Genomic DNA, 16,532 nt, shown 5'->3' with positions numbered 1-16,532 from the left:
TCATTCAACAAATGTTTATGAAGTACCAACTACTTGATATGTACTGTGGTAGATACTGGGGCTTGGAAAGTTAAGGTATAATGCAAACAATTAAAATATAACTTACAGAATCAGTATCCAATGCATAACAAGATATATAGCAGGAATGTTTGGTGAAATCAGTCAACCTGGTTAAGATTCAAAGGATGGACAACATTTGGGCTGAGACATGGAGAAGCAGGAGTTTACAAGGAAGGATTCTTCAGGGAGAGGGGACAATATGCAAGAACTGGGGCATGAAAGGGTATGGATTGTTTTGCATGGTAAACGTAATTCAATATTGCTAAAGCATAAAATTGAAACAATGCAATGAGAGATGAAACTAGTCAGGGAGATGCAGTGTCTTGTATCCTAGGCAAAGTAACTCGACTTTCTCCTACAGATCATCTTTGAATAATTTTCAGGAGAGTGGTATTATCAGACTTACATTTTTAGTGAGGTCATTCTGGTAGCAGTGTGCAGAATGGAATTCAGTGATCAAAACTGGAGTCAAGAGACTGGTAAAGAGGCCAGCTCACAATAATCCCTGTGAGAAGTGATGAAACTTGGCAGGAGGCAGTAGAGTTAAGATGGACAGACTATACCCTGGGGGGGGGGGGTGTTAAAAAGGTAGAATGGACCTGATTTGATGTTAAGAGGCATTTAGGTTGGTCTACAGGCATTTAACTAGAACACTGGGAGGATAAAACCAAGACAGAGATCCAGAAAGAGAATTAGATTTTAAGTGGAAAGATGAACATCCATTGGATTGGTAATATTTCTCACTGACTTGAGAAATTTCTCACAGGATTTAGAGAAACAAATGAGATATGCTTTGTAGGGTGTGGTGATGCTAATAGCAATGGAAAAGCAGGCCTCCAAAGAAATATGCATAATGCTCTTACCGTACAAACGAAGCAACAGGTTTTAGTGTGTGACTACAACTGCAGAAAATTCAAGAGTCCGGGAGTGACTTGACTAGTATTTTTCCATCCCTGGTGACTCAGAGCTAAAGATGGCGCTGTGGCAAAAATTAGAAGATGGGAGGGGGCACTGGGTGTAGCAAAAGATGACTTTTGGGGGGTTGCTGTTCTGCTTTAAACACATAGTGAGATAACTCAGCACCAGATGAATCGTGGACAATTTTTTCCTTAAGATTTGGTCTGTAGTACAACTCTGCATTCTCCACGCTTAAAAGGAGCTTTCATTTCGTGGGCGCGATCGCCTGGGGGGTGACGAGAGTGTTTCTTTGCCTCATTCATATTTCCTAGCTTTGGCGGGTTCCATCACAGTCTCCATCTCGCTTTGCCACCTCCCGTTTTTCCCAGCGCTGGCTATAGTTCTGAGGAGCAGAGCGCTTCTTCGGGGCGACAGTGGGGACACGAGCAGGCTCCGAGAAGCACCTGAACATTTCCATGGTCCCTTCGCGCTCCAGAGGGAACGCATTCTTTCTCTTTGGAGGGCGGCGGCCTGGAGCTTCCCGCGCGGGCGCGAGGAGTCCAGCGCTCGGCCCCTGAGCGCGTGCCCGGCCGCAGCCTGAGGGCCCGCGGGCGGGCGCGCGCGCGCGTGCGCGCCCGGCCTCCGTTCCGCAGACGCCGCGACGCAGCGCCTCTGGGCCCAGGCTTAGGTAGCGCGGGGGCGGGGCCGCGGGAGGGGGCGGGGCCGCGGAGGGGCGCCGAGGTCCGGCAGAGGTCCCGGCGGTGAGTCGACGCCGCATCGGTTGTCATGGGAACGGCGGCGTAGGCAGGCGCTGACGTCAACTGGCGGCGCGCTGCCCGCACTGCGGCACCCAGCGGGCGCTCAGAGCCGGAGTGTCTGGCGGCTGGGGAGGCGGTGCGGCCGTCTAGGTCTCAGCCCACCCCGCACGGTCCCGGCGTCGACTCCGGAGGGACCCTGGGCAGGTCTGCGCCCTCTTCGTGAGTACCCTGCAGGCCTGCTGGTGGCGGGAGCCCGGGCTCGGGCGCTCGGCCTGCCCTGGCCCTCTTCGGGGACAGTGGCGTGGAGGGCTGCTCGGGTCCTAAGGCGCGGGGGCGGCGGGCCGGGGAGGCCGGGCGGGGGCTGCCCTGCACCACTGCAGTCTGACCCGCCGAGCGCGGCAGAGTGGAGGGATGGGGTTTCCGAGAGTTACCTCTTCGTACTTAACTTTTCATCTCCCATTCCTGGGCTCCTTTTCTCCGGAACGCTGAGCGTGGTGTCGTGAAAGAGTGAATGCAATCTTTGCCTTTCCTATTCCCGGTTCTGGTTTAACAGCGTTTAAATCAGATGCGCACTAAGTACGTACGTTTATTTCCTTTTAGGGTGTCAACCTGGTGCTGAATCTTGAACCCGTGAAATACCTTCTTAATTACATCTGAGAAAAGGTGATCGATGTGTTACGTTTCTAAGAGTATAGTTACATTAACAGGGTCGTTTCGATATGTATACAAATAGAAGAAAACGTATACTATTTAGGGATCCCTGCCAAATGGCTGTGCTACATTTCCGCGTTACTGTGAAAACATCTACTGACTGGAGCATATGGCTTCTCCTTCTTTTGAGAAAAGGATGCTAACAGTTTTTCCACCTGTTGCGTTTACGATTGCTGTTACTGCTTGGGCGTTCCGGAAGAAGATTGCTTATTATGAGCGCTCTGAGAAATTAAATATATATATATATATATATTTGAAAGAAGTTCAAATACCAAAAGTTTTTTTAATCGTATTTAGAACCTTATATATTTATGGAGACTATTCTGATATATTAGTTTAATTATGTATACGGGTTTTGTTTGTTTCCTTTTATCCCGTGCTGTAAAATTCGGTCAAGGAGCGAATCATCCAAGCCTCTGCTTTTTCTTCTCTTGATCTTTAGTCATTTATTGGCTGATAATCAGGCTTTTAGAGAAAACATAAAATGAGATGAAATGTAATGCAGTTAATTTCCCTATTTTGTATCTCTTAGCAGGTCCTGTAAAAGGGTTTGTGAGGGAGAAACTTTTAAATATAATGACATATATGAGATTCACAGATGTCATTTTAAGTTTGACCTTAATTTTTGCTGATGATCTTATCAAATATTAGTCATTCTATAATGTATTTGCCATAGTACACATTACCATTTAGAGATGATCATTTCTGTAATGTATTTGCTATGTTTATCATTACATTAATATTAGTGTTTACTAATTGGATTGTACGTTAGACTACTAAATAGTAGTAAACAATGTGAATACATAATTTATTTAATATTTTTTGTCTATCGCATAATTGTTTATTTTTAATACTATAATAATGGACATAAAGTAATGGGCCAGCCACTGTGCTGATAACTTTGCTTTTCAGTATTTCCTTTTCTCCTTACAATAAAGTAGGTGCCGTTTTAATTTCCCAGACAAAAAAAAAAAAAAAAAAGCTTAAGCCTGACTCATTTTGACCCTAGAACCATTATTACTGCCCCCCCCCCCCACTTTTAAAATGGGATACATAGATGAAGAGAGCACAGGCCTAGCGCTCCACAGCTAGCAGTTTGGTGGGGGACGGTCACAGAAGGTTTTACCAGAGTGAAAATTCAAGGCCTAGGTAGGAGGTATGAAGATCAAGGTGCTGTCGGAGCACAGAGGAGACATATTTAACGATTGCTGTTACTACTTGGGCTTTCAGGAAGAAAATTGCTTGTTATGAGGACTCTGGGAAATTTAAAAAATATACATTTGAAAGAAATTCAAATACCAAAAGTTTTTAAAACCATCTTCAGAATCTTGTTTATTTATGGAGACTGTCTCTAACCCCTCAAAGTTAGTGAGCTCCCTAGAGAAGATACTGATACTGACCTGGATCCTTGGACTCTTTCATCAATAGAAATTGATACGAGGGCAGACAAAAAGTTTAGGTGAGGCTTTATTGGGACTTCTGTTGTTTCACGAGGGAGTGAAAACGGGAAACTGGGTGGTGGGTTGGGATGTGGGGCAGAGCTGGTTCCTTAAATGGGGAGAGGTTGGGGCCAGATTTGTGGGCTGGGCTGGAGGCGTGGCTTAGGTGTTCTGCCCACCCCATTGGTGGTGCTGTGTGCAGGGATCCTGCACAGAATGCTGCTGCTTTTGTTCCCAGCACCTCAGAAGTTGGGTTTTGTATCTTACCTTTTGTATCTTTTACCTTTTGTATCTTACTGTTCATGATTTTGCCCCAACTGTGCATGCATGCAGTTGTTTTTAGTCCCTTATAGTTTATGTTTGTCCAGGTGCAGACACACCTGTAAAGGGACCCAGGTCCCAGGTCTTCGCCTGTGTCAAAGGATAGTTAGGAGTTAGAGAGACAAGAGAGGAAGGGCATTTTTCAGGAGAGAGGGGTGTATGTGTAATGGTACAAAGGCAAGAAAGAGTTTGGGACGTTTGAGGGCCTGCAAGTGGTTTCACAGGGCTGGAGCCCACAGTGTGGAAGTGTGGCTGGAGAAGGGGAGGTGGAGAAAGGCAAGGGGTCATTTCACTAGTAGCTTTGGACCCCAATGGGAAGGACCTCATGTTTTCCAGTATTGGGAGCTACTGAAGAGTTCTAAACAAAGAAATGATTCCATCACATTTGTATTTCAGAAAATTCCTCTGGTGGTTTATTTTTTAAGGGTAGTGTGATGGAGGCATGGAAACAGTCTTAAAACAAACAGCAAAATCCTTCCATAGTCTTTCTGTACCTCATAGCTACTGCCTCATGTCACTGCCTGTGCAGGGTGGAGGGAGACAGTTGGAAGCAGAATTGTAGAAAGAATTATCTACACATTTCTTCTACAGGTCTTACCTTCCATTCATTCCTCCACCTGTGGCTGCCAGGTTTCTGTCCCTCCACAAAAAGCTTTGCACATGTGACTTCCTGACTGCAGATCCAGTGGACACTCTTCAAACCTTGCAAGAACTCTTGGTACCACACAGTGTAGACCACTTCTTTCTTGAAACTCTTTTTCCTTTGGTTACTTCTCCCAGTTTTTCATCTATCTCCCTGATGTCTTTTTAGTGTATTTTGTGGGCTCCCGGAATTCTGTGTTTGGCCCTTTTTTTTCTTGCAACCATCACAAATATAAATAAATGATGCCCAAATCTTTAGACTCTTATCTCCTTGCTGGATTACTATATCACCTACCAAACATAAACTGATTTTATATATATATATATTTATATGAATCTCCATACACACACACACACACACACACACACACACACACACACACGCACTCTCTATGTGTATACAGTAATAATAGCTATCATTTTTGGAGAGCTTGCCATGCTCTAGGCATTGTGCCTAGTGTTTTACCTGCATATTCTTATTTCATCTTTACAAAAACACTGTAAGTGATTTACTGTTATCATTGTCTTTTGAAAGAGTAGGAAATTGAGATTAATCTACTGACAGGTAGAACTGAGATTTGAATCCAGGAATCTGACAATAGAGCCAATGCTTATAGCTGCTTAATACCCGTCAGATATCCAGCTCAACATGCCCCGCTAAAGCTCACTGAGCGACCCATAAGAAGTATCTATTATAATTGTAGCTAATGTTATTGATGCTTGTTCTAAGGCACTGTTTTAACCTTTTAATCATTTAACTCTTATAACAGCCCTTTGAATAGTCACTGTTAGACTGATTTTACAGATGAGGAAACATGGCCCAGCCCATGCAAGTAACCGTGGGAGATTACAGTAATTCCAGGACTTGTGTTTTAAACTACTTCACTACACTTGTGCTATACTGCACTATATTCCAATTAATGATACTACTGGTCTAATTATTTCCTTTTGAAAAAGATGAGAATCATCCTTGACTCTTTGTTCTGTCTCTTCAGTAGTTTTTATTTAATCTGTCTAAAATGTCATACATTTTCTGCTCAAGATAAAACAGAAGAATATAAGTAAACCTTTTCTTGATGACTCAGTCATAATATAGTTCAGCTATTTTCCTATATATTGAATCACCATGGAATACTATAAATATTAAATCCTTATTTGCTTTATTTTTTTTTTTTCTACTTATGTGCTGTCAGGTTTCAATTACTGATACAGTTGTCTTTGCAGCCTCTCTCTTTTCTAATTTGGGGTAGATTGGAAAGATGATCAGGCTTATTGGATCTGTTATCTTCTAGAAAGAGTTAATGCTGTTTCCTATCAATAAAGAATAGGAGGTTTTACTCTGTGTATTTAATGTTGTCTATTTTGTCTGTATACCGGATAGTTGTTACAGAAGTTAACTCACATAATTAGTGTATTTGTATAATCATTATTTTCTTTCTAGCATTTGTTATCAGACTTTTCTGTCCAAATTACTCCTAATACTAAAGGAACACGAATGTGGATCCCCAGGGATCTGCAACCTTAACTGATAATTGTTGAGTCAAATCAATTTTTTTTAACAGTCTTCATTTTTATTCTTAAAAATGTATGCATATTGTGTTCTAATGTGAGAATTAATGTCTGTTTTGGACACACACCCTCATCTTTTACAAAAACTGGAAATTTAAGAGTATATATACTGAGTTTATCCATGGTTTTGATACACAGTGAAACACACCCAGGTATTTATTTGAGAAGATGGAATGAATGCTTGTGCTTAACCTTCTCTGTTGCAGCATTTTCAGTGGCAGGTACAGAAATATTTAAATTATCTGTGAATGTGCTACCCAGAAGCATACTTTACTAGTGTAACAGTGTATGTGCTTGGGAAAGTCACTTCTGATATGGAGTTTGGTTTCTCAAAAGTACATAGAAGTGTTCATTTTTTTTTACTTAAAATACTTTAAAAGATGTATTAATATACTAAGTTAGATGTTTATTGCCTTTCAAAAATTTTAAAAATTTTTTGTTTCAGATATATAAATATTTTACTCAATTATGATCCAGTTTGCTTTACTTTAAGACTCTAAACTGATTCAGATGTATTTAAGTCATTTACATAAGGTTGTAATAAGAGAACTTAGTTTTATTGGTATAAACCTGATGAGGTAGTAGACAATCACATAATCTTGTGTGAAGAGTATTTTATAATTTTTATTTGGAAATTCCGTATTACAAATAAATCCTCTTTGTTTTAATAGGATCCTTATTGAATCAGTGCTTTACACTATAACTCAATGCTCTCCATGAAGCTGAGATATGCCCACTGGTAAGATTTCTATGAAATTTATCTATGCAGTACATATTATTTATTTTAAAGTTTGGATTATTTTAAGGGATTCTTCAATTAAGGAATGAAGTAGATGTCATCAACCGAAAATTACATTTAGAGATATTTCATAGTTTGTTATTTAGCTTTCTATGTAATGTTGGTGATTAAAGTTAATATGTATTCATTGGCTGGCAATTTGGGACTCAGCTGGGCAAGGTAAATGATAACAACATATGGTTAGTTTTTATTTTGTATTGTCAAAATGGATTTTTCACTTTAGAGTAGACTGTGGCAAACTTTTTCCTAAAAGGCAAGCTAGTAAATATTTTAGGTTTGGTCTCTGCTACAACTCCTCAGCTCTTCCATTGAGGCACAAAAGCAGCCATAACAGTTCTTAACAGAATGGGCCTGGCTGTGTTTCAATAAAACTTTATTTATTAAAACAGGTGACTGGCCTGCAGGTAGTAGTTTGCCAATACCTGCTCTTGGGCATTCATTCATTGAGCATTTATTTATTTGAAACATGTTTATTGAGTACTTACTCTGTGCTAGACCCCATGATAGTAGCTAGGGATGTAGTTATGAACTACCTCATATAATGGGAGAGACACAGTATATTTATGTATATAGATATACAAATAATTACACAAATTCAAGTTGGGTTAAGTGCTGTGAAGGAAAAGAACAGTCTGTCTTGTGAGAAACAGAAATTTAGATGAGGTTGTCAGGAAATGTTCCGCTTTAGAGGCAACATTTAAACAGGTATCCTTTTTTTTTTTTTTAACATCTTTATTGGGGTATAATTGCTTTACAATGGTGTGTTAGTTGCTGCTTTATAACAAAATGAATCAGTTATACATATACATACGTTCCCATATCTCTTCCCTCTTGCGTCTCCCTCCCTCCCACCCTCCCTATCCCACCCCTCCAGGCGGTCACAAAGCACTGAGCTGATATCCCTGTGCTATGCGGCTGCTTCCCACTAGCTATCTACCTTACTAAACAGGTATCTTAACACCAGCCAGCTGTGAGGAGTTAGAGGAAGTTTGCACCAGGTGGAAGCAGCTTCACATGGGAGATTGCTTGTTCTGGCAGAAGAGCTAAAAACAAGGATGTCTGGCTAGAATGTAGGGATCTAAGGGGATGTTTATTTTTTGTTTTTTTTAAATAGATCTTTATTGGAATATAATTGCTTCATGATACTGTGTTAGTTTCTGTTGTACACCAAAGTGAATCAGCCATATGCATACATATGTCCCCATATCCCCTCCCTCTTGAGCCTCCCTCCCATCCTCCCTATAGGGATATTTGTTTTAATTGAAGCTGTAGAGGTAGACAGACCAGGAAGTAAGAACCATGTAGGGCATGTGAAGGACTTGCTTTATTTTGTCCTAAGTGAACTGGGAAACTTACAGGGTCTTAAGCAAGGTACTAGCATGATCTGATTTATGTTTTAAAGGGGAAAACAACTTTCAGCTTTTAATATTTGTTGAAGGCTGATTGTTGGCCAGGAAAGCACTAGTCATTTTTCATGAAAAAATGATCTTTGACATAGGATTATTCCGATTTTACACATAAGGAAAATGAAGTTTAGAGATGTTAAGTGACTTGTTTAAGGCCACGTAACAGTCGTAGGTGCTACTGTGCATCATAAGTAAAGAGTTAACTTAGCAAAGGAAACGTTTAGAGGGAGTAGCCCGAAAGGTAAGATGGATATAGGTGAGTGTGGTGTCACCAAAGCCAAAAGAAAAGTTTTTAAGAAAGAAGGACTAATCCTTTTAACTCATTCGGGTATTTACAAGGCTGTGGGGGTTTTATTTTTTAACATAATATGTGTGATAATAGAGTTGCATAGAAAATGACATGAGTCATTATCATTTGTAGTTGAGAGTGAAGCAAAGGTGAAGACCAAAGTTCGCTTTGAGGAATTGCTTAAGGCCCACAATGATCTAATACGTGAAAGAAGAAAACTGAAGAAAAAAATTGGCAAATCTGGAGAAAAAATCTCAGTGAGTAACTGATCATTTGGTAATGGTGTCTTGTATATCTGCATAAAATTATGACTTTCATATGAAAACTCCAAGGAACTTTGGAAATTAAAAACAGTAAATCTGTGTTGTGGTCAATAACATGGTAAAGCTAAGCTTGCATTAGAATCAGCCTCACTCTTCACTCTTTGAGTATTGAGTTCTTGAGTGCTGTCCTACAAGAATAACAGACCAACTGGTTAAAGTGATTAGGGATAACAGGGAAACGCAAAACTAGACGTATTACACGTTCTTGAAGAAAACCAAGATTTTTAACCCAGAATTGTGAAGAACTTAAGAAATAATATCTTACTTTGGATAGTTAATGGCTTATCTTTATTTAGACTTATTCATCTGATTCTACCCAGCAGAGCCAGGAGAAATCAGTGGAACCTTAAAGAAATACTTATCCTTTTCTACTTGAGGTATACTTTCAAATGATAGAATTTTTGGTAGCACCCTTGAAGGGATTGAAAATACAGAACTCAAAGCAATACTAAACAAATCAGCAATTAACTACAACCTGATTCCCAAGGTATTATAGAGTCTGTAATAGTATCCCAGTTAATGCACTGTTCACTCTTCAAACCTATCTCGCTATTTCCATTGCACCTTTTACCTCTTTGACCATAATCTCCACACAAATAAATAACTTCATGCATGTCCTGGTAATTGATACAAAGAATACATACATTTCTTTGGCAGGAGTTTTATGAGTTATATGCATCCTACATTTTACTTGTAGCATATTTTACCCTAGTCTGTATTTGTCATGAGACCTGTTCATTTTAATAGTCTGGCAGCCATCAGTGTAATAGTTATATTCTCAAGTGAGGCCAAAAAAAAAAAAAAAAAAAGTTATAGCATTGGCTAGAATGCAGCTGCACACATGTGAGGGGTTCATAGTATACCAGTACTACTGCATACTAATGAAGAACTGCTGACAGAATGGATCAGATTAGGTCTCCCATAGTGGATGCTGCTCTAAAATAGAATATGCCACTTCTGGTGTACCAGTGTGCAGCATGGTAGGGAAGAGTGGCATACGGACAATGCAGCATTGCTTACTGGGATATGCTCTCCCCTTGAGTAAGGTGGTGTACATTTGGCAAAAGCAGAAAGAACCCTGAACACAACTGTCTGCAGAATATTTTTATGGACTCAGTCAAAGTAGAAACTCATACTTTTCTCACTGTCAGAACTGGGCCTTTTGTGCATGAACAAGGTGCAGTTTAGGCCAGGAATGCTAAATTAAATGGATAACTAGAAAATGGGCAGAAGATATGTTAATTTATCCAAGGTCCAGTTTAGATGTTGGGGACACACAAGTGGGAGGTGATTAAATGTAATCTACTCAGCCTCTTTTGGCACACACCAGGCCATTCAAGGTCTCTCTTAATTCAGAGATAAGTATTCTTAAAAAAAAATATTTAGGAAGAGATTTTTCAGCTCAACGGAAGAGGATTATTCCTAGAAAACAAACTATTTTGAAATGATTTACTTTAGCAAACAGAGGAGGAATACCTGCTTTTATTTACTAGATAACGGTGCTCTCTATCTTTCAAGCACTCTTCTAAACATTTTATGTATATTCACTCATTTTCAATACAAACAATAAAATTACGAAGTTTTATATCCATTTATAGATGGGGAAACTAGATCACAGAGAGGTTGAGTAACTTACCCAAAGTTAGTGGCATAGTTAGTGGTAGAACCAGGATTCAAACTCTGACAGTCTGACTGCAGAATCCATTCTCTTAACCACAACCCAATAGGACCCCTTTTAATAAGGCATGAAGTGATGGGATCTCTTCAGAACAAGAACAAGGACTCCCATGTGCAGAACAGGCTGACACTGAAAAGGAAGCAAGCTGAAATAAGAAAACTAGGCAAAGAGAAAGCCATAAAATTGGTAATAATGGCAGGTTCATTTTACTGTTTTTCAGCTGCCTATCAGGCACTCTGATAAGAGTTTTACAAATATTATTTCTGATTTTTATGTTAATCATGAAAATAGATATTAGAGCTCTTATTTTGCATATGAGAAATTTTATGAACATCTGAACAGAAAACGACTTACCATCTTTGCCAGGGCTGTATAGGCAGAAATAGAGTAAGTAGGAGTTATTTTATATATATTTATATATATATATATATACACATATATATATATATATATAATTTTTTTTAACATATAACAAAGATTTTATTTAAATCATTAATTAATGAGGGAACCAGTAAGATGTTATAACCAGTTCAGATGGGTTTAATTTACAGAGATTTATCTAACAGACAAAATTCAGTTGCATTGTATTAATAGAAATCATTTACATAGCTATGGACAGGAAACATCTGTATTACTATCAATTTTCTACATGTTAACCCTCTTTCTCTACTGAGTTATAAAATAGTCAAAGACAGTGAAGCAGAAATAACCAGAATGGATGAGCTAACTTTCACTCATTAGATTTCAAAGACTTTCTTACACTGGAGTAAAATCAAAACAACCTGCAGTCCTTCTGTTCAGGGATAACCTACATATACGTATTTTGTGCCATATTTTTTAATATCGTGTAAGAATTGTAGAATAAGGATTTAAAACCACAGGCTCCACGTTCTCTCTTCATTGCTTCCTTAAAACTATATCTCAGGCCTAAGTAATAGAATTGACACCATGGAAGAATTTAATTAGTAATGTGTCAGACAAATATGAAGCATTGTTCATGAGAAGAAATGGCTGAAACTAAAATGAAAGCTGTAAGAAATAACAAGGACGTATAGAAATACTTGACCTACAAGTAAGTGTTCCCAGACAGCACTAGCGGAGCAGAAACAGTAAAAAGAGCACGAAGAGGAAACATTCCTGAGGTTAAAAAAACATCTAGGAAGAGATGACTACATCTTGCATTTCAGATAAATTTTATGAGATGAGAACTATATCTGAAAACTGTAATAAAAAAAGATAAATTTTGCGAACATCTAAACAGAAGAAGAAACATCTAGTGCATTTCAGACTTCTCTCTAAAAACACTAAGGCCAAAGACAATGGAGCAATATCTCTACAATATTTAGGGGAAAATTGTGTTCCAAGGAATCTACTTGCCTAAATTGTCAGTCAGTTGTGAGGGCAATAGCGAGCATGTGAATTAGCAAAGAATTTCTCTAGTGTTCCCTCCCTGAAAAAAACAAGAAAACTACTCAAGATGGATTAGTTGAATGTGTAGTACCATTTCCAGAGACATGAATCAAAATGAAGGATTTAAAAAATATATATCTGGTTGAGCCTTGAAACCAGTTAAATATGTAGAAGTTTCTTAGGCCAGGTGTTTCAAGACGCTATGACACAAGAACTAGTATTGATAGAGTTGCTTTAGCTTCTGGGGGAAAAGGTCAGTTACAGTCTCATTTTATCTCACATTAAATTACACTTCAGACATCTTAAAAAAGTAAATGTAAAAATCTAAATTAGTAGACAAATACCTAAATAAGAAAATAGAAATGGACTGGTTCAGTTTTCCAGTGTAGAAAGATACTCTGATCTTAAAAGGAATGAGAGACATCCCAAGTAACGAGAATATTCCCTGTCTGCACACAGAAGACTTACTAAATATTTGTTGAATGAATAAATCTGATGTAGAAAATACTTTTTTGAGTCAGAAACAAATGCAACTAAAAGCCAATTCACTGAGGAAAATATGTGATTTTTTTTAATAGCCACAGATCTAATACTCTTTTATATAGCCAATAATATATAATAATTGTTAACATTTATTGAACATCTATATTCTGGAATTGGATCTTTTCAGTGTTTTATAGTTATTACCCTATCAATCTTCAGAGCAACCTTATGAGTAAGTTCCATTCCTATTGTTAACATGTAAAGAAATGCCACAAATAAATGCCATAAATAGTAAGATACTAAATCTCTAAGTGAGCAAAAGGCATGAAAAATAAAACTAATTACAAGAGAAAATAACATTGACTAATAAAATATAGAAACACTTTAAAAGCTATTCAGATTGGAAACCAGAGATGGTATTTTTGCTTACCAAATAAGTATTCGAAAGTTTATTAGCAGGGTAGAGAGCAAAGCGTTTTAATATAAGGTTCATAGAAAGGTGAAGCAGTACAACAAGTATAGACAACCTTTTCAGGAAGTTTGGCTGTAAAAAGGGATATTGTGAAGATGATATTGATTGCATTCAGGTATTTAAACGCTGATAGCTGGAAGATAATGGAGAAATTGATGATGCGGGAGAGGAAAGTTTTCTAGAACACAAGAAGACCCACCTCTTTATTTATTTATTTTTATTTTTATTGGGGTATAGTTGATTTACAATGTTGTGTTAGTTTCAGGTGTACAGCAAAGTGAATCTGTTATACATATACATATATCCACTTGTTTTTAGATTCTTTTCCCATATAGGCCATTACTATAGGCCATTATAGTTCCCTGTGCTATACAGTTGGTCCTTATTAGTTATCTATTTTATATATAGTAGTGTGTATATGTCAGTCCCAATCTTCCAATTTATCCTTCCCCCTCCCCTTACCCCTTGGTAACCATAAGTTTATTTTCTACATCTGTAATTCTATTTCTGTTTTGTAGATACATTCATTTGTAGCCTTTTTTTACATTCCACATATAAGCAATATCATGATATTTGTCTTTCTCTGTCTGACTTCACTCACTGTGACAATCTCTAGGTCTATCCATGTTGCTGCAAATTGCATTATTTCATTCGTTTTTATGGCTGAGTAATATTCCATTGTATATATGTATCACATCTTTATCCATTCCTCCGTTGATGGACATTTAGGTTGCTTCCATGTCCTGGCTATTGTAAATAGTGCTGCAATGAACATTGGGATGCATTTATCTTTTCAAATTATGGTTTATATATCTGGAGAAAACCATAATTCAACCCACCTCTTTATAATGAGAAGGAAAAGAAAAAGGTCATTTGGGGTGCATGAAAATTTGTAGACTTGGTAGCAGAAAGTTGCTACCAAGCAGCTTCCCTTTTTTAAAAAAAATATTATTTATTTACTTATTTTTAAATTTTTGGCTCTGTTGGGTCTTCGTTTCTGTGCGAGGGCTTTCTCTAGTTGTGGCAAGCGGGGGCCGCTCCTCATCGCGGTGCGTGGGCCTCTCACTATCGCGGCCTCTCTTGTTGCGGAGCACAGGCTCCAGACGCTCAGGCTCAGTAGTTGTGGCTCACGGGCCCTGTTGCTCTGCGGCACGTGGGATCTTCCCAGACCAGGGCTCGAACCCGTGTTTCCTGCATTAACAGGCAGATTCTCAACCACTGCGCCACCAGGGAAGCCCACAGCTTCCCTTTTAATGGCTTTTATCTGTGAAAGTGAGTCAATAAGTGACAGTACTGGACATCAGAGGTGAGTGAAGGAAGTTTGAAATAGCCACAGAAGAGTGCATATGAACAGATTATGCAGCATAGAAGAATTGTCCATAGCTTTGAGGCCTCAGTTGAATTTGTAGACTAAATGTTTACAATAGTGCCAAGTTTTGAAGTGGTTCTTCCAGCAGTATTCAACAGCCTGGTTATAGTTATAGAGATGAAAGTCACTTAATTTGAATAGTACCTGGAGTTTTTCCAGACAGGTGTGATGGATGGAAAGTACATGATAATGGTGAGTGATGAATGAAGTGATGGATTATGGAATCAAAGCATCAGGAACTAAAGATGAGAGGAATGATGAATAAGGAGAATATATTGGGTTCAGAGCATAATGAATGATTTATTATTTTATACCACTAAGTCTGGAGTGGTTTGATACTCAGCAGTAATAGGTAGAACAAATACAGTAAGTCCCTGACATACGAACCTTCAAGTTGCAAACTTTCAAAGATGCAAACGTGCGTTCATGTCCAGTCACGTTAGTTAATTCACGTGTCTGGCATATATTGTCACGTGTGTGCATCCTCTACAAGTGGTTGTGCTTTTGTGTACTTTACAGTACTGTATAGGGTACAGTAGTACAGTATCTTTATTTCAAGCCCAGGATGTCTAGAAGTAAGCATAAAAGCAGCGGTATATAGCCGATTGTGTTAGTTGGGTACCTAGGCTAACTTTGTTGGACTTAAGAGACAAATTGGACGCGCTCTCAGAATGGAACTCGTTCTTATGTAGGGGACTTACTGTAAATATAAATTGCTAAGTAGAGAATAAACACTCAAACTGTAGCTATTATTAATTTTGAAGATGCATCTGAATTTTTGCCTTTTAAAGGGGGAAATTTAAATCATGCTCTGTTCATTATCATTGTCAGTTTTATATCACCTTGATTTCATTCCTTTATTTTTTCCTATCTCATTTTATCCTAATAACTGGTATTTAATAGAGGCAATAACTTCTTTTATGAATGACAGCTTGTGAAAATGTTTGTGTTAAATTAATTTTAAAGGGTGGAAAATATTCTAGATTCTCTAGCTGTTAATAATATCCTTTAGTTGATTTATGTATTTATTCACCTTTATCAAGCACAACATTCCAAGGGCTCAGAGCTCAGTTCCCAGGAGCCGGCCACGGGCTGGTCCTGAAAACAGGCCTGTTTTGGGATCTGAATGATTTGAGCAACCAGGGCTGCTGAGTTAACCCTTTTCTGCACAACCTTTAACCAGACTGATTAGAAAAAAAAGGAACTGAGCACAAATTACCAATATTAGGAATATAAGAGGGGTTCACTGCACATGTGTTAAAGAGCTTAAAATGGTAATAAGGGAGTAGTATGAAATAACTTCATTTCAATAAATTTAGCAGCTTAGAAGAAATGCATAAATTACTTGAAGGACACAAACTACCAAAGCTCACTCAAAAAGAGACAGATAACTTGAATATTGTATATCTTTTAAAAAAATGTGTCTGTGGTTAAAAACCTGCCCACAGAGAAAACCAGGTGGCTAGTTTTCTCAGCTGGCTTCACTGATAAATTTTGCCAAATTATTTAAGAAATCATAATAATTCTATATAAACTCAGACTATGCAGAAAGAGTGACTACTTCTCCACTCTTTTTGGGGGCAATTATTAAGTACCCTAAAACAAAAACCAGATGAAGACATTACAGGAAACCTACACCAGTATCCCTTTTGAATCTAGAGCAAATATCTTCCACAGAATGTTAGGAAATCAGTCTTACATTATATAAAAAGGATAATATGCTGTGACCAGTGGGGTTTATCTCAGGAATATATCACAACATTTGAAAAAAGTAGTCGGTGTAATTTGCCATATCATAAGATTAAATAAAACCATATGATCATCTCAACAAATGCAATAAAAAGATGACAAAATTCGTCACCCATTCTGATAACTCTTAAACAAAAAGAATAGAAGGAAGCTTCCT

At 38.2% G+C, this 16,532-nt stretch overlaps 1 protein-coding gene across 20 annotated transcripts in view; it reads left to right on the top strand.

The window, feature by feature from the left end:
- The first annotated feature begins 1,744 nt into the window (after positions 1 to 1,744).
- Positions 1,745 to 16,532, top strand: part of AHI1 (Abelson helper integration site 1) — a 219,081-nt gene continuing 204,293 nt past the window's right edge. For 9 of the 20 annotated variants that reach the window (XR_012324850.1, XR_012324848.1, XR_012324847.1 and 6 more), the window contains exons 1-4: positions 1,746 to 1,934; positions 2,316 to 2,378; positions 7,069 to 7,136; positions 9,024 to 9,148. Coding sequence is in view for 12 of the 20 variants with exons in the window: in XM_073789620.1 (XP_073645721.1) it covers positions 7,127 to 7,136; positions 9,024 to 9,148 (135 nt within the window). In the remaining 8 variants the exon portion in view is untranslated. Of the gene's footprint in view, positions 1,935 to 2,315; positions 2,379 to 7,068; positions 7,137 to 9,023; positions 9,149 to 16,532 lie in introns of all 20 variants that reach the window. The other 11 variants (XR_012324853.1, XR_012324854.1, XM_073789623.1 and 8 more) reach the window with 5 other exon arrangements.

Source organism: Tursiops truncatus, chromosome 12 (assembly GCF_011762595.2).
Source record: "Tursiops truncatus isolate mTurTru1 chromosome 12, mTurTru1.mat.Y, whole genome shotgun sequence".
Taxonomy (NCBI): domain Eukaryota; kingdom Metazoa; phylum Chordata; class Mammalia; order Artiodactyla; family Delphinidae; genus Tursiops; species Tursiops truncatus.
The sequence above is the reverse complement of the archived record's forward strand: the minus strand, read 5'-3'. Positions and strand labels throughout refer to the sequence as shown.